At 43.3% G+C, this 27734-nt stretch overlaps 1 protein-coding gene across 2 annotated transcripts; it reads left to right on the plus strand.

Annotated features, from left to right (window-relative positions):
* The first annotated feature begins 767 nt into the window (after nt 1-767).
* On the plus strand, nt 768-22355 carry fam98b (family with sequence similarity 98 member B). Of its 2 annotated transcripts, XM_055640720.1 has the most exons (9): nt 769-959; nt 7161-7309; nt 10577-10711; nt 13501-13682; nt 13767-13847; nt 15853-15969; nt 20696-20863; nt 21826-22036; nt 22070-22355. In XM_055640720.1, exons 1-9 carry the CDS (start codon nt 922-924, stop codon nt 22162-22164), a joined length of 1176 nt encoding a protein of 391 aa, XP_055496695.1. In that variant the 5' UTR covers nt 769-921; the 3' UTR covers nt 22165-22355. The 2 variants fall into 2 exon arrangements, with proteins under 2 accessions (XP_055496694.1, XP_055496695.1); XM_055640719.1 differs by having other exon boundaries at nt 768-959; nt 21826-22355.
* The last annotated feature ends 5379 nt before the right edge of the window (nt 22356-27734 follow it).

Here is a 27734-nt window from a genome sequence, read left to right on the forward strand (position 1 = left end):
GGGCTTTTGACTGTCCATGATCACAGCTTTTTTGTTATGTCCATAGAAAATCAATAGGGAACAAGATGCTAATTTCCGAGTATGAAAATGGCCATAACTTTTTTATTACTTGGTGTCAAATTAAACTTATTGTTATGCTTTATCTGATGGGATAAATTGCAGACTTGATTTTTTAAATCTCAAAATTTTGTAACATTGCTACTTACTGTTGATGAAATGCAGTGAGCAAACGCTAAGCACTCTGGCTGTTGTTGTTCCTTCAGCTCTCACTTCTATCTACCGTCATTTCTCCTCACTTTTGGAATTCTGAAGTAGACTAAATGTCTCTCACGCTTATCCCGATTTCCATAATTATTTACAGCGCAAAAATTGACAATTTCAGCGGGTTTTAACGGGCCCGTTACGCTGGAAACAACGGTAAGCATAGGATCTTTGGTAAGTGCCTACCTGCAGTTCATCGCGTGTACTCCATTTGGAGTAGCCTAGCAACAGTACGGGTCATGGGTCGTGACCCGACTGCCGTGAAACCTCCCTATTGCAAAAACAATGCATCTACTAATCACAGTACCAGCTTGAACTGCAGTTTTAACTGGTGTGCTGCTGCAAGTAAGAATTTAATTATTCTAATTGGGACATAATACAATAAAAACACTCTTAAGTCTTGAACAAGAAAGTGTAGCGTCCGTTCGTTTCTCCCATTGATGAAGGTGGAGGCGATGCAGTGCCGCCTCCCGGCCAGCAAGGGGCGCGATGGCGGGAGTGCGACCCCCTGCCGCTCACTCCCATAGCGGATCTTCGCTCCGCTCACCGCTGCACAAAGGAGCGGGACGACGTTTGAAAGCGGCCGGTCTGGTGAATCGGGCGGCGGCGTCGAGACAGGCAGAGCCCGAGGCCGGCTACTAGAGCCGCGTGTCTGTCGCCATGGAGGCGGACATCCTGGACGCGCTCGATGCCCTGGGGTGAGTGGCTGCCCCGCCGCCGGCTCTCGGCCTCCCGTTACAAGTGGCCGGTTAAACCATATTTACTACACGGCCAGTGAACGCGGGGAGCCTGAAACTGGCGGCTGCAGAGACGCTGCAATTGGAGCAAACGACCGGCTGCTGGAGGGAGCCGGCGGGCTCGTTGTTTGCTGCGGGAGGTTGTTTGGCCCAGTGTTGCTGCTGCTGCTCACCCTGACTCCCCCCTCCCTCCCCGCTTCACTGATACAGATCTCCAGTAAACCCAACTCAGATTCAATTTTAATTGTCATTGTCAGTGTACAGTGCAGAGACAACGAAATGCATTATACTGGTTTTCACCGAAGATAGGCGCACAATGTTAAACTCAGCGACTAGACAGAATATTGGGTGTCGTTTCGTTTGGAATGGGCACACACTATAGTCTGAAGAACTGTCCTAACCCGAAACGACGCCTAGCATGTTCTGCAGGGATGCTGCCTGCCCCGCTGAGTAACTCCAGTAGTTTGTGTCTTGTTTTGTAAACGAGCATCTGCAGTTCATTGTTTCTACTCTAAATATCCCTGATATTTTCAGAAGACAAATGGCTGTAATGTTTCAACTAGATTTTTGTTTGTTGAAATCCCTGAAAAGGAGTTCTTAAAATAATCTATGAAACAGCTGGAAGAAATTTACATTTGCCCATCATTACAAGTTGTGATGACAGAATTGAAGGTCTTGGACTTACCAATCATTATGTTTTGTGTTTATATTATCACCTCAGACAATCTGTCAAGATTGATGAAAACTTGTCTGCACTCTTGATTTGTGGCTTTGGAGATTGCTCAATGCAGGAACTACAAACTCTTTCATTGATGGGGCACATGGTGGCTGATGGGGCAGATGGCTTGATTATGAAGTTGTGTTCTGCTTTTGCAGGGGGTCCCTTGTGTGCCCTTGAGATTTTCAATGCTATCCCAAAACCTGCTTTGTCACCTTGAGCAAATGTTGGGAATATTGCATTTCTTCAAGAAGGCTTTGAGTTCGTCTATCCAAGGTAGTCAACTCAATATTGCAGATAGACAAAATTGCTGGAGAAACTCAGCGGGTGCGGCAGCATCTATGGAGCAAAGGAAATAGCCAATGTTTTGGGCCAAAACCCTTCTTCAGACTGATTTGTCTGATTTTGCATATTGCAGATATTGGATACAGCTGCTGAAATGGGCAAAGAAATTACAGCTGGAGTTTAATTTAAGCAAGTGTTGCACTTTCGAGTTTGACTATAAGGGGAATATATGCACTTAATGGCAATAGTCTTAACAGGCTTGATGGACAGAGTGACCTTGGGTTTCAAGACTGTGGCTTCCTTAAAGTGGGAACACAAGTGGATAGTAGTAAAGAAACCACATGGTATGCTTGCCCTTGTTGGCCAGAGCATTGAGTGTAAGAGTTGGGAAGTCATGTTGGACCTTTAGTACCTTGGTTATGCTGTATTTTGAGTATTGTATGTAGTTTTGGTCTTCCCATTACAAGAAGGATGTTTTGGAGAAGGTGCAGAAGCGTTTTACCAGAATGCTGCATGGATTGGAAGGTATTAGATTTAAGGAGAATTTTGACAAACTTGGATTGATTTCTCTGGAGTATCAGTAGCTGAGGAGAAACCTGATGAAAATATATACATTTATGAGAGGGTAGACAGTCAGAACATGTTTCATGGGATGGAAATGTCAAAGACTAGAGGACATAGCTTTATGGCAAGATTGGCAAAATGTAATGGAGATGTATGGGGCAAGCTTTTTTTTTTTTTTACACAGAGGGTGGTGGGTGCTTGGAACGTGCTACCAGCAGTGCTGGTAGAGGCAAATAAATAGTGGCATCTAAGAGGCGTTTGGATAGGCACATGGATATGGAAGGGATAGGAGTAGAATAGGCCATTCGGCACATCAAGTCTACTCTGCCATTCAATCATGGCTGATCTAACTCTCCCTCCTAACACCATTCTCCTGCCTTTTCCCCATAACCTCTGACAACTGTACTAATCACAAATCTATCCAGATGCCTCAAAAATATCAATTGACTTAGCATCCACAGCCCTCTGTGACAAAGAATTCCATAGATTCACCACCCTCTCTAAAGAAATTTCTCCTCATCTCCTTCCTAAAAGAACATCCTTTAATTCTAAGCCTATGACATTAGTCCTTGATTCTCCCACTAGTGGAAACATCCTCTCCACACCCACACTATCCAAACCTTTCACTATTCTGTAAGTTTCAATGTCCACCCCCCACCCCCCCCCCCCCCCCCCCCCCCCCCCCCCCCCTTCATTCTTCTAAACTCCAGTGAGTACGGGCTCAGTGCTGACAAACGTTTGATCATAGGTTAACCTCATTACTGGGATCGTTCTTGTAAACCTCCTCTGGACCCTCTCCAGAACCAGCATATCCTTCCTCAGATATGGTGCCCAAAAGTGCTCACAATATTCCAAATGGGGCCTGACCAGCACCTTATAGAGTCTCAGCAATACATCGGTGTTTTTGCATACAAGCCCTCTTGAAATAAATGCTAGCATTGGGTTTGCTTTCTTTACTACCGATTCAACTTGCAACTTAACTTTTTGGGAATCCTGCGCCAACACTCCCAAGTCCATTTGCACCTCCGATTTCTCCATTTAGAAAATAATCTATATCTTTATTCCTACTACCAAAATGCATGACTCCACACTTTGCTACACTATATTCCATCTACCACTGCTCTGCTCATTCTCCCAACCTATCCAAGTCCTTCTGCAGAGTCCCTGCTGTCTCTACGTGCCCCTCCACCTATTGTCGTATCATCTGCAAACTTGGCCACAAGCATTCAATCCCCTTATCCAAATTGTTAATATACAACGTGAAGAGCAGCGGCCCAAGCACTGAGCCCTGCAGTACTCCACTAGTCACTGGCAGCCAACCAGAAAATGCCCCCGTTATTGCCACCCTTTGCCTTCTGCCATCCAGACAACCTGATATCCACGCTGGTATCTGCCCTTTGATACCATGGGCTCTCATCTTCCTTAGCAGCTTCCCGTGTAGCACCATCAAAGGGTTTCTGAAAATGTAGGTATACAACATCTACTGGCTCCCCTTTGTCCTGCTATTTACTTCTTCATAGAATTCCAGCAAATTTGACTGGCAAGATCTCCACTTGACAAAGCCATGTTGACTTCAGCCTATTTTATCATGAACTTCTAAGTACTCCGTAACTTCATCCTTTATTGAGAGAGTGACTCTCAAATCTTACCAACCATATGGATATGGTTCATGTGCCAGCAGAGGGAATTAGTTTAACATGTCATCATATTCGACACAGACATTGTGGACCAACGAGCCTGTTCCTGTGCTGCATTATTCTACGGCGTACGCGAGGGCACTAATGTTTTGCTTTGCAGTGAATTTGGTGGATTTTTGTTAAGACAATATTGGTGGTATTTTTAATGACTCTTAAGGTGTCTTCTATAAGCAGTTACATCATAGTGGTTGCATTAGAGATAACAGTACTCTATCCTCTTTTAAGATGTCAAATATTGAGACTTTTTCTACAGCATTAGACTCCCTACCTTCTTAGGAAAATTCAGAATTATAGTATGTTACTAGTATAAATATGAAGATTACTGCAACGATGCTTCAATCCATTTCCTTTGCAGAAGAAGGCTCGTCATGGAAGCTGATTTCCTATGATGTATGATCACAGCCCTTATAAAGGATAAAAAAAAAATATATACCACAATTCAGACATTTTCTGGCCTAAACACGTCTATCAATAGCATGTTCCTCTGCTCCTCACTGGTCTGCGTGGTAAATCGGAATTTAGCTTAGCAAGATCTGTCCTTGTCAACTTCCTGCAAAGTTCCAGCCTAAAATTCTCAGTGAAGAAGCCATGTATGGTGGCAGGGTCTTGTGTATGTGAATGCCATCATATGGGGCTGGAGAGCAAACCAAGCCTCAGCTATGAAACGGGTAGAGGAAACGTTTCTATGCCAGGTGAGCTTAGCCAGAAGCATTAAATTTAATTATTCATAACTATTACATATACATGTAATTAAGATTCATAACATTTAACTCTGCAGTTCATCCTCTTATCCAGGAAAAATGTGTGTTTCATGATTTTCCGTCATGAAACAGTGGCAAAAATAAATTGGCAATTTTGGTTTTCCTTTGCACAGTATTGATTTAGTTATTTTTCCTCATAACTCTGCAAAGGCAAGTTTTTATTCTGTATCTCAATTTTATTTTGGAAGATAAGGACGAGCTGCCATTGCCCAAACAGCTGTAATGCAGGATTACACAGTTTTATATTTTCAGAGAAAAATGCCAGTTGCCCGATGCTGACCATCGCAGCCTTTTCTCTCCATTTAAATCTTCCTGCTCGCATACAGTGCCCTCCATAATGTTTGGGACAAAGACCCATCATTTATTTATTTGCCTCTACTCCACAATTTGAGATATGTAATATTAAAAAAACACATGTGGTTAAAGTGCACACTGTCAGATTTTATTAAAGGCCATTTTTATACATTTTGGTTTCACCATGTAGAAATTAAAGCAGTCTTTATACATAGTCCCCCCATTTCAGGGCACCATAATGTTTGGGACACAGCAATGTCATCTAAATAAAAGTAGTTATGTTTAATATTTAGTTGCATATCCTTTGCATGCAGTGAGTGCTTGAAGTCTGTGATTAATGGACATCACCAGTTGCTGGGTGTCTTCTCTGGTGATGCTCTGCCAGGCCTGTATTGCAGCCATCTTTAGCTTATGCTTGTTTTGGGGGCTAGTCCCCTTCAGTTTTCTCTTCAGCATATAAAAGGCATGCTCAATTGGGTTCAGATCGGGTGATTGACTTGGCCACTCACGAATTGAGCATTTTTTAGCTTTGAAAAACTCCTTTGTTGCTTTAGCAGTATGTTTGGTATCATTGGTTTGATGTAGAATAAACCGCTGGCCAATGAGTTTTGAGGCATTTGTTTGAACTGGAGCAGATAGGATGTGTCTTTACTCTTCAGAATTCGTTATGCTACTATCATCAGCAGTTGTATCATCAATGAAGATAAGTGAGCCAGTACCTTCAGCAGCCATTCATGCCCAGGCCATAATACCCTCATCACCGTGTTTTGCAGATGAGGTGAGCTTTGGATCTTGGGCAGTTCCTTCTCTCCTCCATACTTTACCCATGCCATCACTCTGATATATGTTAACCTTTGTCTCATCTTTCCACAAGACCTTTTTCCAGAACTGATGTCTCTAACAGTTTATTCTTGTTTCTCAATCTCATAATGGCTTCTTTGACTTTCATTGGCACAACTTATGTCCTCATGGTGAAAAATAGCAATAAGAGTTTCCAAAGCTGATGGAAAGACTGAAGGTAACACCAGGTGCTCAGAGCTCTCTTATACCTGCATTAAGAAGGCAATTAAATACACCTGAGAAATTACAAATGCCTGTGAAGCCATGTGTCCCAAACATTACACTGCCCTGAAATGGGTGGGGACTATGAATAAACACAGTTGTAATTTCTACATGGTGAAACCAAAATGTATAAAATGGCCTTTAATAAAATCTAACAGTGTGCACTTTAAGATTTAACATTTCTATTACAAATGTCAGATTGTGGAGTACAAAGGCAAATAAATAAATGATGGGTCTTTGTCCCAAACAGTATGGAAGGCACTGTATTTCAGGTCGATTCATCAATGTGAGTACAGCATATTCTCGGCTTATGGAGCTACTCAAAACATTTGAGATGCGGAATAAATTTCTCTCTCATTAAAATTTACATGAAAAACTAAACACCAAATTTATGTAAAATTCATGTGTTTCATAACGTATTCAGAAAATTGCGACATGGACCTTTTTCTAGGAATGCAATCCTTCACCAACCCAAAATAATGCAGGGGACGGGGTTCCTTGTACTTAATGAATTGCCAATACTTCGTAGTTTGCCATTTTTAAAATCTGCTGTTCAAATAATTTGCTGAAAGAACCATAATGGATTTGGAAAAAATTGTGAACTTTATTAGAGTGCCTGTTTGCAGTTTCCTTATCTATCTTAAATTTTGGTCAAGTATTACTTAAATATGTGTTTCTTTGAAGTTTCCTCCTTATAGTTTTTATTTGAAAAGTTTAACACGTTTTGATACATTTTTATATATCAATCATTAAATGGTTCTCTGGTTTCTTTTTCATGTAGGTACGATGGACCCTTGTTGGAAGAAGATGCTCTTTTGAAAGCAGTTGAGACTGGGCCATCTTCCTCAGAATTTACTGAACTGTGTGTGTGGTTATCTTCGCAGATTAAAATGTTATGTAATCTGGAAGAAAGTATAAATAATATTACCTGTAAGTATAGTCTTCCTTCAGTCCACCATCATTCAAGTATCATAGGACAACAGAAGGAAACATAGGACAACAGAAGGAAACAAAACGGGCAATACGGGCTGAAAAGATGAAGTACGAAGGGGAGCTGGCCAGGAATATAAAGAAGGACAGTAAAAGCTTCTTTAGATATGTTAAGGGAAAAAGAGTAGCAAAGTCGAATGTGGGTCCCTTGAAGGCAGACACGGGTGAAATTATTATAGGCAACAAGGAAATGGCAGAAGATTTGAATAGGTACTTCGGATTTGTCTTCACTAAGGAAGACACAAACAATCTCCCAGATGTACTGGAGGACAGATGATCTAAGGGGGTAGAGGAACTGAAAGAAATTTTCATTCGGCGAGAAATAGTATTGGGTAGGGACGAAGGATGATAAATCCCCTCGGCCTGATGGTCTGCATCCCAGGGTCCTCAGGGAGGTGGCTCTAGAAATAGTGGATGCATTGGTGATCATTTTCCAACGTTCAATAGATTCAGGATCAGTTCCTGTGGATTGGAGGATAGCTAATGTTATCCCTCTTTTCAAGAAATGAACGAGAGAGAAAACGGGGAATTACAGACCAGTTAGCCTGACTTAGGTGGTGGGAAAGATGCTGGAGTCAATTGTTAAAGAGGTAATAATGGGCCATTTGGATAGCAGTAAAAGGATTAGTCCAAGTCAACATGGATTTATGAAAGGGAAACCATGTTTGACTAATCTTCTGGAATATTTTAAGGATGTGACCCATAAAATGGATGAAGGGTTGCCAGTGGATGTAGTGTATCTAGACTTTCAGAAAGCCTTTGATAAGGTCCCAGACTGGTGACTGAAATTAGAGCACATGGTACTTGGGGGTAGGTGTTGACATGGATAGAAAATTGGTTGGCAGACCAGAAGCAAAGAGTAGGAGTGAATGGGTCCTTTTCAGAATGGCACGCAGTGGCGAGTGAAGTGCCGCAAGGATCGGTGTTGGAGCCGCAACGGTTTACCATATATATATATTAATTATTTGGACGAGGGAATTAGGAGCAACACTAGCAAGTTTGTGGATGACACAAAGCTGGGTGGCAGTGTGAACTGTGAAGAGGATGTTAGGAGGTTGCAGGGTGACCTGGACAGGTTAAGTGAATGGGCAGATGCAGTATAATATAGATAAATGTGAGGTTATCCACATTGGCGGCAAAAACAAGGGGGCAGATTATTATCTCAATGGGGTTAGGTTAGGTAAGGGGGAGGTGCAGCGAGACCTGGGCGTCCTTGTACACCGGTCACTGAAAGTTGGCTTACAGGTACAGCAGGCAGTGAAGAAAACTAATGGAATGTTGGCCTTCATAACAAGAGGATTTCAGTATAGGAGTAAAGAGGTTCTTCTGCAGTTGTATAGGGCTCTGGTGAGACCACATCTAAAGTATTGTGTATAGTTTTGGTCTCCTAATTTGAGGAAGGATATCCTTGTGATTGAGGCAGTGCAGCATAGGTTCACGAGATTGATCCCTGGGATGGCGGGACTGTCATATGAGGAAAGATTGAAAAGACTAGGCTTGTATTCACTGGAGTTTAGAAGGATGAGGGGTTCCCAATGTTGGGCGAGTCCAGAACCAGGGGCCACAGTCTCAGAATAAAGGGGAGGTCATTTAAGACTGAGGTGAGAAAATACTTTTTCACCCAGAGAGTTGTGAATTTATGGAATTCCCTGCCACAGAGGGCAGTGGAGGCCAAGTCACTGGATGGATTTAAGAGAGAGTTATAGTGCTCTAGGTGCTAGTGGAGTCAAGGGATATGGGGAGAAGGCAGGCACGGGTTATTGATAGGGGACGATCAGCCATGATCACAATGAATGGTGATGCTGGCTCGAAGGGCCGAATGGCCTCCTCCTGCGCCTATTTTCTATGTTTCAATCACTTTCTCTCAATCTCAAGTTACTACGAAATTCAACAGACTTGTTCAATGTCTAGTAATTTTAAAGTAAAAATGATGTGATGTGTAAATTGAAAGTTTGCTCTCCATTTTCAATATATGGTCTTGTAGCTAAAACCATATGTATCAGCTGCTTATGCCGGAACTTGGCATCAGAAGGTTTGAACAGAAAATGACCCTAAAAATGATATGCTCAGATTTTCAACAATGGAAATTGACATGATGACTGCAACAATGAAATGTTTGCATCAAATAACATTGATTCGATGATAGCAACTTAAATATGCTTTTGGACTACAAAAACAGGGTTTTTCCATCTATTCATTGAATCCCTTTTCAAAATCTACATTATCACAGGGGCAAAATCAAATGCACAGGGTCATCTAAACCTGGAAATCGAATTAGTTGCTGAAGGATTGTTATAGTAAAGACGTTTCATTCCATGGGCTTACCTCCATACCAGACTGGGACCTAGATACAAACTGCAGAAATAATCATGAAGTGTGAAATGGGGAGAGTTCAGGTGGAGATAAAAAGTCAAAATTGCCTACACAGAAAGGAATGAGAATAGAGTTAACTTCTTGGTCTCTAAGTGAAATGTGAGAAAGTATAAACTGTGAGAGAACTTTTGCAAATGCAAACAACAAAAGATATCCCATGAAATGCAAGGAGGATCAAGAAGGGTACAAAAATATGGTAGTGATTATGCAAAGAGGTAAAAAGGAGCTTGAGGGAAATTCAAGATTTATAACAAGTATATTAAGAGGAGAAGCAATTTACGGCCATGCAGTTGATACTGCAATTGAAAAGCAGGAAGCAGCAAACGTGTTACATACTTTAGTTTCAGTATCAAATATTTCAGTATCAAATATTAGTTTTTAAGAGGTCAGATGCTGAGATCCGTAGCAAAAATGGTAGTTGCTGTAAGGACTTGGCGGGTCAGTTAGCACAGAAGAGAAATTGAAAGTTGTTATTTTGGTCAAGACCCTTTATATGGGTAAAATGTCGACTCTATTTCCCTTCAATGGTGCAGCCTGACCGCTGAGTTCCTCCAGCAGCTCTCCTTTTTTTGTTACTTTGGTAGTTTACATAAGTATACAAGGGGGAGATTTGTGATCCAAAATATCGAGTTGGGCAGTTTCATCGTCTTGATACGTCACATCATAAAATGTGTGCATCATCTTTTTTGCAGGTCATAAGTAATAGTAGAATTAGGCCATTTGGCCCATCATGGCTGATTTATCTCTCCCTCCTAACCCCATTCTCTTGCCTTCTCCCCATAACCTCTGACACATGTAGTACCTTTTTAATTCTACTGGCTCTTTCTATTTAAGGCGCAGAAGATGTTGAAAGCTTTCTGCTGGAGATTAACGGTTTCCTAAAAGAAATGTCGTGCCCCTATTCAACACTTCTAACAGGAGATTTTAAAGAGAGATTAAAAAAGAAGGAAGACTGCTTAAAACTTCTATGTAAGTATTGTTATTATACTCGTTGAATTCTTAAGACACATTTGGTAACAATTTGTTGCTGGGATTGCTACTGTAATCTTTTACAATTTTACTGATAAAATATAACTTTACAGTGAAGAAGTGGATACACAAAGTAAGTTTTAAAGTGTCAAAACTAGTCATTACAGTGTGGTAAATTCATTTGAAATATTCATACCACACCACAAGGTGTCCCCATAGTACCATGGTATGGAAGTTCAATGCATTTTTAATTGCAGCTTTTTTTGAAGGAACTTTAGAATGCTAGGCTGTGTAGCTTTTTATTCTTTACCAAAATGCTTATATTCAAACACAGTAATTGGCAGCTAGAAAAGTATTAACTGGGCCATCGGGTTCATTCCCGAGTGAACATTTTATTTTTATTGTGGAGGCATGATGTCTAGAGCTGATTATGACTCCTCTCACTATCCAATGCAGGCACTCCAATAAATGGTATTGGATAACAAGCAAGCTGGGAAATGCTTACCGAGCCTGTCTTTCTCAGCTGAGCAGCATAGGCCAACTAAACATAGTAAAATCAGTCTGAAGACATTTAGCATATAAAAGCTGTTCCATATAGCTACTACTCTGTGGTAAATCTAGAGAACAATATATTCCCCGGTTTTGATGTTCCCAAATCTGATTAAAACTGCACCCTTGTTTACAATTTAAGCAATGTATGGTTTAAGAGATCAAGAGTGTTTATTTGTCACTCATGAAAGACTGCCACAGACATTCAGATTATTCTTCAAGATCTGTCTGCCACTACTTTGCTCTGGATATGTAAATCTGCATTTTTATGAGGTTTTTCTTTCATATTCTCTTTTAAATTCCTCTTCTTCGAAGAGTTATCCCTGTTGCTATTAACTCCATGACCCCTCAGGTCCCTCTCTATGTTAACCCTTCTTTGCAAAAACAAAGAACTAAAGAGATGCCATGACATGGAGGAAATGCAATGAGGATCAAGAAGATCGTCTTTGTTACCCTCCTCCCCTACCCTTCCTTTACAAAACTGCTGTCCATGCCTTCTTCTCGATATTATATTTATGATAATTGTTAGGTTTTGAGGGTTACAGAAACATGATAGTTTGATCAAAATTAGATACAAATAGGCCATGGCCAAAAGAAATGACGTTGCAGAAAGGACATTCATTGCTAATTTCTTTGTGATGTCCTGTGAGATGAAAGGAGAATATAAATGCAAGGTGTAAAGTGGTTCTGAATAAACCTATTTAGATGTTTTTTAAAGTTAGTTTTAGTATAAAGGTGGTTGCTTTTGTGAATTTTCATGTTCTAGATTTGATCTTTTGAATCTACTTGCCAATATATTGTGTTGGCTATTATAACTGTGACAATGAATAGAACTCAGCTGGATTTCTTGATATCATAGTGGCGGCGCGGCTCTGGCTGCAGCGGCTTACCGGTGGTCCCGTTGTCTTTGTGTTTTTTATGTTGTTTATTTTGTTTGGTCAGTCTAGTTTTTTGGTTTTAGCTTGTGTTTTTGTGGGGGGGGGGGGGGGGGTTGAAACGGGGTTTGCAGTCTCCCCCTGCGGGGGAATACGACCTTTTTGTCGTATTCCCCTTCTCTGCCTCCATCTGCGCTGAGGCCTAATGGAGCTGACGACCTCGAGGCTCCGGAGGCAGAGCACCGTCAGGACTCGCCCTGAGCTTGCTCCCGTGAGGGTGGTCCGACTCATGGCTGGAAGAGGCTGGGACGCTCCCGTGAGGACGGCCAGCCCGAGGGTGGAACGAGGCTCCCGTCGGAGCGGCCGAGCTCGGGAAGGTGCGGCGCTGGCAGCCCGAGGGAGGTTCGGCGCCCAAGTCGGGGCAGCCCAGCCCGGGGAAGAAGCGACGCCCAAGTTGGGGCGGCCCGGTCCAGGGGAGGTTCGGCGCCCAAGTCGGGGCGGCCCAGCCCGAGGCTGAAGACAGCGCAGTACTCACGTGAGGATGGCTGGGACGGTGTTCTGGCGGCGGTGGCCTGAGTCCGGGGTTCGGCCGCGGGCCAGCAGCTGTTTCTGCAGGACTGGTGGGCGGCAGCTTCAACCACCCCGGGCCGCAGTGTTTGAGCCGTGGGACTGTTCTTAACATCGCCCGGGGGGGGGGGGGGGGGGGGGGGGTATCGCCCCAGCGCAGAGGGAGAAGAGGAGGGAAGAGACTGCGACCTAAGACTTTTGCCTCCATCACAGTGAGGAGATGCTGGGTGGACTCACTGTGGTGGATGTTAATGTGTGTTTATTGTTGTTTTATTGTATGGTATTATATGTATGACTGCTGCAATTTCGTTCAGACTTCGGTCTGAATGACAATAAAAGGCTATCTATCTATCTATCATATGTATTTTATTGGGGCTTTTAATCTTGATAGCAAAAATTGGCAAAAAACGTTTTAATAATGAATAATGAAGTAATTTGTGACATTTTACATATATCCATATATTACCTTAATGCAAATTCTTTTGAAAATCAAATGAACCGCAGATGCTGAAAATCTGAAATTAAAAAATACTGGAAGAAATCAGTACGCCAGGAAGCATCTTTGGAAAGAGAAACAATTAGTGCTTTAGATCATAGACTCTTCATCAGAACTAAAAGTCTAAAATCTTCAGTCTAAAATGTTGCTGTTTCTCTTTCCAAAGTTGCTGCTTGATCTGCTGCATGTTTTCTATTGATAAAGTGTTACCCTTTTTACTTACCTGTTGCAAATGTTTAACTGTGGATGTGATGAATAGATTGAAATATCAAGATCGCTTAACTTAATATGTTTGCTTACAGTATATTTGTCATCTGAGCTTCAAACTGCAAGGATCCTACAGTATAAATCTCCCCCAGTGTCCAAAGCTGAACGCAATAAAGATATTTCTCGGGAGATTAAATCTATCTTTGCAGCGTTGGGTTTGCCCTGTCCGATAATTGATGTTGCTGATGCACAATTATTTAAGCCTATAGAGGAGAAGGTTAGTGTTGAACTTCATTTTTCTGAAGTCTTGATGTTCATTTACTCCTTTAAATCCACTTTTAAATGTATCTTGTTCTCCCAGGTGAAAAATATAAATTCCAAATCTCCCAAAAGTTATATAAGTCAACCACTGATGAAGCTAACACCAACTTCCGAGCAATGGGTAAGAGAATGCTTTTAAGAAAGAGGATACAATTTGTCTTTGAATTACTTACTTTGAATTGTGGATTCAATGTGGATAAATATTAGTCATTTTGTACACGGCAGCAGCTCTTAATTAGCACTGACATAACTAATCATTGGTGTATGTTGGTAATAGTACAGGTGGAATATTGGCTAGGATAATGTGTTAACTGGTGTATCTTAATAAGGCCAAGAGGCCTCTAATTTCTATATCTGTGGTTGAAGTTGCACCTTGGAATTTTTATGTGCTAGGTTATATGGATTGGTTCTGAAATACAGTGTTTTTGTTTGGCATTGATGCGTCCACATAGTTTCAATTCTGAGGTGTCAGTTATAACACTGACATTGTTAACTGAAACTATGGTACTGATAAACTCGTTTTAGGGGTGAAATTCAGAACAAAATAATTTGCTGTGAAATGCATTCTTGCAAAATTTATTTTACTGTAGTCCTAGAGTAAAGAAATAACCCAGGGTTTCAGGACTGTATCTTGATAAGCACATTGAGCTGGTGACGGTCAGTACCTGTTCCTTGTGTTGATAGTCTGCCAGATCTGCTGAACTCTTTCATTGCCATATTTTGAAAGTGGTAAGAGGTTCTGCCTGTGCCCTTATGTTTGGCTGCTCCAGTGCTTTCTCCGGCTGAAGTTTTCTTATGATAACCAGTCCAATGGCCAGCTGTGAACCTTAGAGATCCACATTCCATGGTAATATTTCCCACTCGCTGTGCGAGCCAGTCTGCATTCCTGATTCTTGCCTCTGTGTTGAAGGGCTGTTCGACTCAACCCAGCCTGCCTCACTGGCAGTCTCTCAATTCCGAGCTGTATGGTAATTAATTGCCATGAGGGCTCCAGTCAAGGGTAGGGGTTTGCCCTAAGTCCCTGACTGTACACGAGAAATGTATTTTAAAACGCAGGGGGATGTATACATACAAGTACTGCGACTAAAGGATCAAGTGTGCTGTAATTAATAGAAATAGAAAGGATTAACCAGAGGTCTGATATGTACAATTTCATCTTCATGTGAACTGATCAATGTGTCTAATAAACTTCAGATAATCTTGGAAGTGAAACCCTTCTAATCAATTTTGTGACATGTTATTTTCAATCTGGGGTAAAGGATGGTCGGATGAATTAAGACAATTATTTTATAATACATCTTTCTTTTTGATTAAGTGCATTTATAGTAACATTTGAACCAGATTATGGCTTAATTAATTTAATCATTTTTTAATTAAAGATCAAGAACTGCATCTATTCCATGACTATCTTGACAATCACATTGTGGGCTAGGAATGGATTGGAAAAAATGTATACAAAATCAGCTCTATCCTGATTAAAACCAATTGATGAGGCAGATTTTTTTTACGAGTATAACTTGGCAGAAATGGTTTTATATATATCTATACTTTTAAGTGTGTGTGTGTGTGTGTGTGTGGATTTTAATAAAATCCTCCACCCACCCCACTCACTCATTTTGTCGCCACCTGCTGGCCACCCACCATAACTCAGCACTAGGTGTCTGAAGCACTCTGCTCGAAAAATGCTGACATTTTTCCCTACCGCTGGTGACCGGCCCGGCTCTGTCACGCTGCCTCAAGCCAAACATCGGATGTTCAACCGCTGGAACAGCCAGCGTGATAGAGACGGCGTGTCAGAAGCGCTGAGGATGCGAGGCCTCACAGTCTCTGATGGGGCTGCTTTCACAGACTTTACCGTCAGCGCCAGGGGCAACTTCGGATCCAGCAGCAGAGTGGCTCCATTAATGCATTCATTCCACAGTGAGTTAAGTTTGGTAACAACACCCCCCCCTCCCTCCCCTCCCCCCCACCCCCGTACTTGGGGTCTGAAGCACATTTGGGGACCAGACCCAACGGGTCTGCCCTTGGTCTAGTATCCTATATTCAGGGGATCTATGGAATATAAAATTTAATTTAACTTGTTCCATGTGGATGATAACCCCATTCTGCAAAATCTTTTTACACAGGAGAATCTTGAGGCAATAAACAAAGCTCTCACCAGTGAGTATGAATGCCGCAGAAGAATGTTGATTAAACGTCTAGATGTAACTGTCCAGTCATTTGGCTGGTCTGACAAAGCCAAGGTAAGAATCCAAGTCTGAGGATGCAAGGTAATAAGTAGTTGCTTACTTTTGTAGCGTAACTTTCCAAAGCGGATCCGTTTATCCATTCCAACTGAACATTGGGAATATTTGTTTATACATTGGTAATGTACCCACGGGCTATAAAATATACATGCTAAGTAAATGTTAATAACAAAGCTATTTTAAAATGGGGGGGAAAAAAGACAAGGTGTTGGAGTAACTCAGCAGGTCAGGCAGCATCTCTGGAGAACATGTGTAGGCAACGTTTTGGGTAGAGACCCTTCAGACTGAAGAAATGGATCCTGGAATGTTTAAAATGTCATTTGATGCATGTTATTTACATTTTTCGGTGATTTCTGAATAAGCTGGGAAGGTATGAAGGATGCAGCTCACTTTTATTGTTAATTTAGTACAACTATAGATGACTGCTTAACGAATTTGCTGGTATTTGTAAGCAACACCCATATTGGTTTAAACCCAACAAGAACCTACTTTTTCCAGTTATTTGAAACCAAAGTTTCAAATAAAGGCTGTCTTTGGTTAAAAAACGCATTGATGCTAGGATTACAGTTATAGAGCGGTATTCAGGCCATCCATCCCATAGATGGAGCTGCCCATCAGGGTCCTGAGATTCCAGGTCTTCTACATCGATTAAAGAACCTCTTTTAAAATGGGATGTCTTTTGTACAGCTACCTCACAGACTGCAGTGAGAACTTGATCCTGTGGTAAAAACCTTTGATTCTCATTGACTACCGATGAAAATTTGTGCACAATGCTATCTCTGCTATATATGACATGCAGACCGTAAACCATTATTTTAACTACTAGGTCCACAATTAATCCAATCTAATTGCAGAATGATATCAAGCAGGAATGTGTCATCGCCCAACATTTGTCACAGTATTTCTCCCCCCCACACCCCCCCCCCCCACACCCCCAGCGCAGTATTTTACCACCAGCAATCTTCCCGCCACAATGAAGTCGTGTCTATCTTCGGTTCAAACCAGCATCTGCAGTTCCTTCCTACACAATAGACAATAGGTGCAGGAGTAGGCCATTCGGCACTTCGAGCCAGCACCGCCATTCAATGTGATCATGGCTAATCATCCACAATCAGTAAGTAAGTAAGTTTATTCGCCAAGTATTCACATACAAGGAATTTGCCTTGGTGCTCCGCCCACGTAACAACATGACATACAGTGACAGTTACAAATGACTCGGAAAACACTAAACATTAATAATAATAATAAAACATTAATGATAAAACACCATTGATCAAGCATGCGAACCAACAAAATACCAGATCAAAGGGAGGCTACAGATTTTTGGTTATTGAGTAGAGCAACTATTCGTGGATAAAAACTTTTTATGTCTGGCTGTGGCAGCTTTGACAGTCTGGAGTCTCCTTCCAGAGGGAAGTGATTCAAAGAGTTTGTGGCCAGGGTGAGAGGGGTCAGAGATGATCTTGCCCGCTCGCTTCCTGGCCCTTGCAGTGTACAGTTCATCAATGGAGGGAAGGTTGCAGCCAATAACTTTCCCTGCTGATCGGACGATTCGCTGCAGCCTCCAGGTGTCGTGCTTGGTGGCTGAGCCAAACCAGACCATGATGGAGAAGGTGAGGACAGACTACGATGGCCGTATAGAATTGGACCATCATTGCCTGTGGCAGATTGTGCTTCCTCAGCTGCCGCAGGAAGTACATCCTCTGTTGTGCCTTTTTGACTGTGGAGTCGATGGTAGCCCCCTACTTATGGTCCTTGGAGATGATGGTTCCCAGGAACTTAAAAGACTCCACAGATGTGACTGTGGTGTTGTTGATGGTGAGTGGGGTGAGGGGAGGGGGAGCTCTCCTAAAGTCTACAATCAATTCCACTGTCTTAAGAGCATTGAGCTCTAGGTTGTTGCTATGGCACCAGGACGCCAGCTGTGATGCTTCCTGTCTGTAGAGAGATTCCTCCCCATGCTGGATCAGTCCAATCAGGGTTGTGTCGTCCGCAAACTTGAGAAGCTTGACAGAGGTGTCTGTGGAGGTGCAGTCATTGGTGTAGAGAGAGTAGAGGAGAGAGTACGCAACCTTGTGGTGCTCCTATGCTGAGCGTTTACGGGTTTGAGATGTGCTTTCTCAGCCTCACATGCTGCTTCCTGTCTGTCAGGAAGTTGGTGATCCACCGACGGGGGTTCAGGCACAGTCAACTCGGAAAATTTGGAGTGTAGTAGCTCTGGCACAATGGTGTTGAATGCAGAGCTAAAATCAACAAACAGGATCCTCGCATAGGTCCCCTGGCGGTCTAGGTGCTGTAGGATGACGTGCAGGCCCAGGTTGACTGCGTCATTCACAGATCTATTGGCCCGATATACAAACTGCAGAGGGTCCAGCAGGGGGTTTGTGATATTTTTCAGCTTGGCCAGCACAAGCCTTTCGAGTGTCTTCATGACTACAGAGGTCAGTACCCCGTTCCTGCCTTTTCACCATATCCCTCACCATATCCCTTGACTCTGCTATCTTTAAAAGCTCTATCTATACAATGGAGTTTAATCTACATAGTAAACAGGAAATTGTTTAACTTGCATCCTCCCTGCTCCAGAACTTCGCACTGAGAATTCACTCATTCAGCTGCGGTTCACAGACAACTTTCGCGTTTGCAAGTCCACGTGCCAAGACACCAAGCTCTTTCCTCGCCTGCTCAGCCTTGATGGTGAGGTGCAACAAAAAAAGGGCAGAAGAAGTGGACTTGGGATTGAGGGGGAGAGTCTGTCAGGGCGCAGGGGGGGGGATGGGCAGAGGCCCTTCCATCAAATTTGTTTTAAAAAAAAAAACAAGATTTAGCTCAATCGTCCAATTCTGATTGCTTTCCCTCCCCAGGCGACTGGTCTTCTTGTAGCCTGTAGTGTTCTTCTTACTGCTCCACACATCCCTCATGTTCTGTTGAAGTTTCAACTCCAGCTCCTGTAGTTGTCCTCCTGTGACCACCTCACTGACCTTGTGGTCACAGGCAGCCTCTGGACCATGGGCTTATACCTGGGTAGGTGAACCAGGTTGTGAGCAGATCTTCCCAGTGGTGGAAGGGCTCTAAGTATCATTGTCATTGTCATCATTGTCTTATTGTCATCCTCAGTCTAGGTCAGTATTACCTCACCATCCGTAACTGCCCTAAAACTGGCCTCATCTGAACAGCCTGCTAGGACACTGTATGGAGCACATTTCTAGTGGCAATAGAATCCTGTAATCTAAAGCAGCATATTAGATAGAATATGAGCAGTGCTTTAATTACTGCCATTAATCGTTGAGCTGGGAGATTCGCCAGTGTCTGGATGTCAGAAGGTCAACAAGCATTTCTGCGGGAATTGCATAATTTATTGAAGGGCAATTGAAAGACCATTGGGGGTGGGGGGGGGGGGGGGGATTGATGCAGGGGGAAAGGGGCATGAACACGAAGAGGAGTGACCTGATCTGCACATCCTCACATGAAGGTCATGCAGACAGACTGGTGTCATGTTTGTGTGCCTGGGAATATACTATGTTATTTTTTAAAGAGAAACATAGACTCACACACAGAAATAATTATTCAACAAAATAATAATTCCTACATTAAATTATATTATCCACTAGACGTCATGAAGGCTATTCATGGCTTAATTACCTTTAGAAAACTAACAAATATACGGAGCAGACCCAGGCAAAGCCTCGGGTTCCAATGGTTTCAGCCCTAGGGTACTCGAGGCATGTGCCAGCCAGTTGTGTGGAGTACTCCAGCATATCTTCAACACGTCCCAGCTCCTCCAATGATTACAGACTGGTGGCGCTGACTTTGCACATCAGGCTGATGCTCACTCACCTGCGACTCCTGGTTACACCCTACCTAGACCACCTGCAGTTTACTTACCAAACAAAGATGGGTGTTGAGGACGCCATCATCCATCTGCTCCATCGTTCCTATGCTCACGTGGATAAGCCGGGAAGCACTGTGAGAGTAATGTTTTTTTACTTCAGTGCTTTTAACACCATCCAGCCTGCGCTGCTAGGAAGCAAACTGAGAAAGATGTGGGTGGATGCTCCATTGGTGCCCTGGATCACCAACTACCTGACTGGACGACCACAATATGTCAGGCAACAGAACTGTGTCTCGGACATTGTAGTGAGCAACACGGACCCCACAGGGGACGATCCTCTCTCCCTTCCTGTTCACCATCTACACCTTGGACTTCAGATGTAACTCGGACTCCTGCCCCATGAAGAGGTTTTCGGATGACTGCAATTGTGGGCTGCATCAGTGAAAGGAGGGAAGCTGAATACAGAGGTGCGGTCAACAACTTTGTTGAATGGTGCGGGCTGAATCACCTGCAGCTCAACACCGACAAGACTAAGGAGTTAGCGGTGGACTTTAGGAGAGGAACATCCCTGTCCCTTGTCTCCATCAGTGGTGTGGATGTGCTGTTTACCAAGGACTACAAATACCTTTGAGTGTACCTGGACAGTAAACTGGAGCCAGCTGTACTTTTTGAGAAGGCTTCGCTCCTTCAACTCCACCCCCCCCCCCCCCCCCCCCCCCCAAAATCCCAAATCTTTGTACATCCCCAATCCTTTTCACTCATCACTTTAATTTCTAGTTTCATGTAATGTGTTTTATGACTGTTGGCAGATACATTTTCCTCCTTTATCGTCTCATAGAAAGTGTGATAACGTTGAAAAGATGGGAAGGTAAAAATTAGACTTTATTTTATTAGGCAAATACAGACAATATGGCAAAAATCTATCAACCAAAAAGACAGTCTTTATCCTTGGCATCAACGGTAACCCTGGCACATCTTCTGGCTGCCCGTGAAGACTTGTCCAAGATTATGAAGACTAGCAGTGGTTCCTTAAGGAAAGGGACGTCTTGTGCCATCAACAAGGTGGGTTATATGCATTTGAACACATAAACACTATTGAATTATGAAGAGCTATTTATTGAGGTAATGCAACATTTCAGGTGGTGTGGTTTCCACGTATAATTTTTGCAGTGTCAGGAAAAATGCAGAGAGAAACAAACCATACTGGGAGCAATTTGGGGGTAGGTGTGTGATTTGTGACACAATTGTCAAATCGGCGCACACACACAACCATGCTCTTACTTTGGGAATGTGGATAATCATTTTCTACATGTGTCATATACATGTGACAGCATTTTGCTGTTGAATCTTGTGTAAGATGAAAAAAATACCATACTGATGTTACAGAACATTTCTAATCATCAAACAAACATGTCAAAGAGTCATGCAGCATGGAACCAGGCCCTTCTGCCCAACTTGGCCATGTTGATCAAGATGACCATCTAAGCTAGACCCATTTGCCAACATTAAACCCACATCCCTCTAAATCTTTAATATCCATGTAAAATTGTTCCTATCTATGTTTTCATTGTACCGTTAATCATTATAGTAAATTGAGAGTGGATTAAATGGATGGTTTAGAGGTTTGTATCAATATCCATGAAAATTTACCATGACTTGACCTTTCAAGGAAAGTTGAGTCGCTTCCTTGACTTTTGTATAGGAAGTCAATACAAACTCTCCTTTGTATTTGGCTTCCTGCTGTACACTTGTACCCCCAACTGTTATATCCATTTATCTCATTCTTTGCCGTTGGTTCTGTAACAATAGAAAGGTTCTCACTTTTTGTCATCTCTATTTTTTTAATGCAGGACTGAGACTACCATCAATTTGTTTTGCCTCTGATTTATTTTGTTTACTCCAAGTCAGTAATTGACTTTGACCATAATTTTACTGATACAATATTGCTATGATCCTTTAAATTATGGAAGCCTTGCTCCTTGCTGTCTTCCATGCAGAACTAAATTTGTGACTTTCTTTGGCAGGTTCTGATGGGGAGAGTTCCTGACCGAGGAGGTAGACCATCTGAGATAGAGGCACCACCACCAGAGATGCCACCTTGGCTGAAGAGACAAGATGGCGGGAGAGGCGGACGTGGTGGTGGAGGTGGTCGTGGCGGGGCTGGCTGGGGAGGTGGCCAAGGAGGTGCAGGTGGCAGGGGTGGTGGAGGAAGGGGTGCCCAAGGGGGTGGAGGTGGTTGGGGTGGTGGCTATGGAGGTGGTCAAGGAGGTTGGGGTGGTCAGGGAGGTGGAAGAGGTGGCGGCAGAGGAGGCTATGGAGACATGGGAAATTATGGTGGACGAGGAGGTTACGGACGATACTGAATGAATAGTGGACATTATAATATGTTACAAATACCTGCAAAAACTCGACATTTCGAGCCACACTCGTTGCAGCCAGTGCAGCAGTAAAGATTATACCTGCAGCTGAAAATAATTTATCTCCCCATGTTCAGAAGATTGCAGCATACCATTACCCTTTAAGGTACAAGAATGGTAAAGGATTTTTTTTTTTTTTAAACAGCTTGGGGAACATAATACTTATTGTTTACTACCAGATACAAGAAAAGTTCTTTAATGTAAATTGAAAATGTGCATTGTAGGAACGCCCTTTTTTACGAGAATGTGATTATTAAAATGACTTTACTGTGCAGTGCTAGTACCCCCTGAAGAGCTGTAACCAGTTGAGATTTTTTTAATTACTATGAAGATTTTTAACATGTAATAATTAAAAATGAACTAAGCAATAAATTGAATTTTGTAGGAGTTTTGTTTTGAGATTTAAATGTGCTTGAATGATTTGGTTGAATTCTATGTGCTGCAGTGACACAACTATCAGAATGGTTGCCTGTCATTATACCGGTCAAATGTTTGGATTTCAGCTGAATTTATAATTTCAGTCTGACCTGGTTGAAAGCTGGAATGTTCTGGCACAAGAATAAGATATCTTGTTTAAGAAGGAACTGCAGATGCTGGAAAATCGAAGGTAGACAAAAATGCTGGCAAAACTCAGCGGGTAAGGCAGCATCTATGGAGCGAAAAATATAGGCAACGTTTCGGGTCAAACCCCTTCTTCAGACTGATATGGGGGGAGCGGGAGGACGAAAGGAAGAGGTGGAGCCAGAGGGCTGAGAGAGCTGAGAAGGGGAGGAGAAAGTAAGGACTACCTGAAATTAGAGAAGTCAATGTTCATACCGCTGGGGTGCAAACTGCCCAAGTGAAATATGAGGTGCTGCTCCTCCAATGTACGGTGATCCTCACTCTGGCCATGGAGGAGGCCCAGGACAGAAAGGTCAGATTCAGAATGAGAGGGGGAGTTGAAGTGCTGAGCCACCGGGAGATCAGGTTGGTTATTGCGAACCGAGCGGAGGTGTTCAGCGAAGCGATCGCCAAGCCTACGCTTGGTCTCACAGATGTAGAGCAACTGACATCTAGAGCAGCGGATGCAATAGATGAGGTTGGAGGAGGTGCAAGAGAACCTCTGCTGCACCTGGAAAGACTGCTTGGGTCCTTGAATGGAGTCAAGGGGGGAGGTAAAGCGACAAGTGTAGCATTTCTTGCGGTTGCAAGGGAAAGTGCCAGGAGAGGGGGTGGTTCGGGTGGGAAGGGACGATTTGACCAGGGAGTTACGGAGGGAGCGGTCTCTGCGGAAAGCAGACGGGGGAGGAGATGGGAAGATGTGGCACGTGGTGGGATCACGTTGGAGGTGGCGAAAATGTTGGAGGATTATTTGTTGTATGTGACGGCTGGTAGGGTGGAAGGTGAGGACAAGGGGGACTCTGCCCTTGTTACGAGTGGGGGGGGATGGGGAATGAGAGCAGAGTCACGGGGTATAGAAGAGATGGTGGTGAGAGCCTCATCTATGGTAGAAGAGGGTAACCCCCGTTCCCTGAAGAATGAGGACATCTCCGATGCCCTGGTGTGGAACATCTCATCCTGGGTGCAGATGTGGCGTAGACAGAGGAATTGGGAGTAGGGGATGGAGTCCTTACAGGAAGCAGGGTGGGAAGAAGTGTAGTCCAGATAGACATGGGTCAGTGGGTTTATGGTGGATGTCGGTCAGTAGTCTTATCACCTGCAATGGAGATAGTGAGGTCTAGAAATGGTAGGGAAATGTCGGAAATGGTCCAGGTGTATTTTGAGTGTTGGATGGAAGTTAGTGATGAAATGGATGAAGTCAGTGAGTTGTGTGGGTGCAGGAGGGAGCACCAATGCAGTCGTCGATGTAGCGGAGGTAGAGTTCGGGTATAGGGCCACGGTACGTCTCGAACAAGGATTGTTCGATGTACCCTACAAATAGACAGGCATAACTGGGCCCATGCACGTGCCCATAGCTACGCCTTGTATTTGGAGGAAATGGGAGAAGTCAAATTAAAAGTTATTAAGGGTAAGGACCAGCGCCGCTAAGCGGAGGAGAGTATCAGTAGACGGGGATTGGTTGGTTCTCCAGTCGAGGAAGAAACGGAGGGCTTTGAGACCCTCCTGGTGGGGGATGGAGGTGTAGAGTGACTGGACATCCATGATGAAGATGGAGTGGGGATCTAGAAAACGGAAGTCCTGGAGTCGACGAAGAGCGTGTGATGTGTCTTGAACATAGGTAGGGAGGGATTTAACCAGGAGGGATAGGATGGAGTCGAGGTATGTGGAAATAAGTTTGGTAGGACACTAACTGTCAGAAACAATGGGTCTGCCAGGACAGTCAGGTTTGTGGATTTTGTGGAGAAGGTAAAATCTTTTTTATTTTAAGTAGGAACTTTGGTAGTAATGAACCAAAACAAGACCTCTACTTGCTTGCAGATTACTGAATTTCATGTACCCAATATTTCCCAGCAATGAAGACGCACCTGCGTCGAAGACACAACCCCAATTTAAGTTGCTAAATTTTTGAGGAAAGGATGGTGGGACAGGATCAAGGGTTTGGTTTAGTCCAGGGGTCAGCAACATCTCCTGCGAACCCCGGGACTGGCTGTAGCGCCCAGGTCGCGTGAGCCACGGAACTAGCTGCAGTTCCCTGGTCGCCTGCCCCGGGACTGGCTGTAGTGCCCAGGCTACCTGCTCCGGGACTAGTAGAGAGCGCGAGAGAGAGAGAGCCAGCCCGGAACGGAGCAGCCAGCCTTCCGCCCAGTAGCCTACCACCACCTCCACCGTTGCGCCTGTGCCGAAGGACACACTGGCTGGCGGGCCGGCCGGCAGAAGGCACTGAGGTGGCGGCCGGTTCCGCTGCCTGGTCCCGGCAGCCGCTTGCAGCCACTCGTGCTACTTCCCTCCCCAGCCACAATGCAATGGCTCGGCACCTGGAGCGCCACGGCAGCGGTGAGTGAGTGAGTTGCTGGCATGATGCCCGATTCCCCCCTCCTCAAAGCTCCTGCTGCCCCGCAACTTTACCCCTGGATGTCCAGCCAATTTGTGCAGCCCAGGCCGTGCTGACCCGGGCCAGATTCTCCACACGCTGTGAAAGGAACTCTCTCCCTCCCCAGCGGCTCTGTCCTTTTACAGCCGCTTCCCATCAGCTGCCAGCAATGAGGGATAAACTTGGCTAGCCCTTATATCTTTCTTGGCTAACAACCTAACCTTCGGCCTCAAAGACGCAGGTAAATTTTCATGCCTTATTTTTGGGTAAAAAATAGCGTCTTCATTGCCGGGAAATACGGTATTTTGCAGAGTACGTTGATTTTCTCTGCATGCATAATTGAGCTTCATAAAAATGGCCATTAACACCAGAGTGCGTGCAGTTCCACTTCAGAATTGCATTCAGCTATAGTTTTAACAAAGAAAATAAATCACCTAATTGTTCACTTTTATCTATGATTTAAATTGGTAAATCAATTACAGGCTTGACAGGTGAAAATGCACCTAATTACTGCCGGCTGTTTGATATCATTGTTTTGCTGTTCATATTTCGTGGTTCAATTTGTTATTCCGTGGGCTGTTTAATGGTTTTAAAAGTCCATGGATGACACCCCAGTCATGACATTTATGCCGTTGCAAAATCATCCAAAAGGTGGACTGCTTAGTATTTTCATGAGACGCTGTCGAATCTCATTAAGCTGGTTTAGTTTCCAGACTGAAAATGGATGTCGCTGCTAGAGGAAATCTCGCCTTTATACAAGATAAAAATAATGGCACATTATTCCTATGTTGTTTACGAAATATTTATGTTGGTAGTTCTTATTGCAACTGATAGGTCCAATGAGTTTCAGGATTTAGATGCAAGGATTAGACAGCTCAACTCAATAAAGGCCTTAGAATTAAAAAAAAAAAAACTCTTGAAATACCGTAGAATGATATGCATACATGGAACTATGGGGATTGAACAAGTATCTCCTACTTGCAACCATTTAAACAATCTACGTACCTGTCAGCCTGAGATTCGTGCAAAAAAAGTCTATTCCATTAATCTGCAGCTATTATTCATGTTATTCATGTTATCAGTTATTTCACATTCAAAAAGAAAAAATAATCTTACGTTAAGGACAGCAGCACAGGTTGTTGAGTTCAGCCATGACCTACTCTCTTTAATTGGCAGGACCAAGTTGCTTCTCCCTCAATTCCAGTCAGAAATGCTGCTGTGCAGTGATTTTAATAATGCTTTAAAATCGATTGGCCCCATGCAGAATTTTTCAACCTTGGATTTTTCAGCAACCATGTGCCTCATGGTGCTAATTTGTCAAAAGATGCTGTTGTAGTTAACAAAGCAAGCAACTGGGTGCTGCAAGTCCATCTTTCTTTGTCCCTCGCTCATTGTTATCTGGGAAAATCCCTTTGGATGAAATACCACAGGAGTAACTGAAATTGATTTTGAAATCTTGTTGGCTTATCTATAAGCATGCTTTTCCTAAAATTTGGTGAACTGCAATTGGTAAAAACACTCCAAATGTCACCTGAAGGTATTACAAAAAGCTTGTAAAATTGAATTTCCGTTTAAATAGACTAGTTCTTTGACTTCACCAAGTTTTGGCTCTTCCTTTCATAGCCTTTGAATAAGTCAATAGACAATAGGTGCAGGAGTAGGCAATTCGGCCCTTCGAGCCAGCACCGCCATTCAATGTGATCATGGCTGATCATCCCTAATCAGTACCCCGTTCCTGCCTTCTCCCCATATCCCCTGACTCCGCTATCTTTAAGACCCCTATCTAGCTCTCTCTTGAAAGTATCCAAAGAACCGGCCTCCACCTGAGGCAGAGAATTCCACAGACTCACAACTCTGTGTGACGAGGTGTTTCCTCATCTCCGTTCTAAATGGCTTACCCCTTATTCTTAAACTGTGACCCCTGGTTCTGGACGCCCCCAATATCGGGAACATTTCCTGCCTCTAGCATGTCCAAACCCTTAATAATCTTATATGTTTCAATAAGATGCCCTCTCATCCTTCTAAACTCCAGAGTATACAAGCCCAGCCGCTCCATTCTCTCAGCATATGACAGTCCCGCCATCCCGGTAACTAACCTTGTAAACCTACGCTGCCTCAATAGCAAGAATGTCCTTCCTCAAATTAGGGGACCAAAACTGCACACAATACTCCAGGTGTGGTCTCACTAGGGCTCTGTACAACTGCAGAAGGACCTCGTTGCTCCTATACTCTTGTTATAAAGGCCAACATGCCATTTGCTTTCTTCTCTGCCTGCTGTACCTGCATGCTTACTTTCATAGACTGATGTACAAGGACCCCCCCAGGTCCTGTTGTACTTCCCCTTTTCCCAACTTGACACCATTTGATAACCATCTGCCTTCCTGTTTTTGCTACCAAATTGGATAACCTCACATTTATCCACATTAAAATGTTTGTCATGCATCTGCCCACTCACTCAACCTGTCAACAATAAAAATCCAATAATACATAGCACAATTAGATGTAAACAAATAAAACAGAATCTAAAATTAAGGAATTTATCTCT

The sequence above is a fragment of the Leucoraja erinacea genome, chromosome 9 (assembly GCF_028641065.1).
Source record: "Leucoraja erinacea ecotype New England chromosome 9, Leri_hhj_1, whole genome shotgun sequence".
Taxonomy (NCBI): domain Eukaryota; kingdom Metazoa; phylum Chordata; class Chondrichthyes; order Rajiformes; family Rajidae; genus Leucoraja; species Leucoraja erinaceus.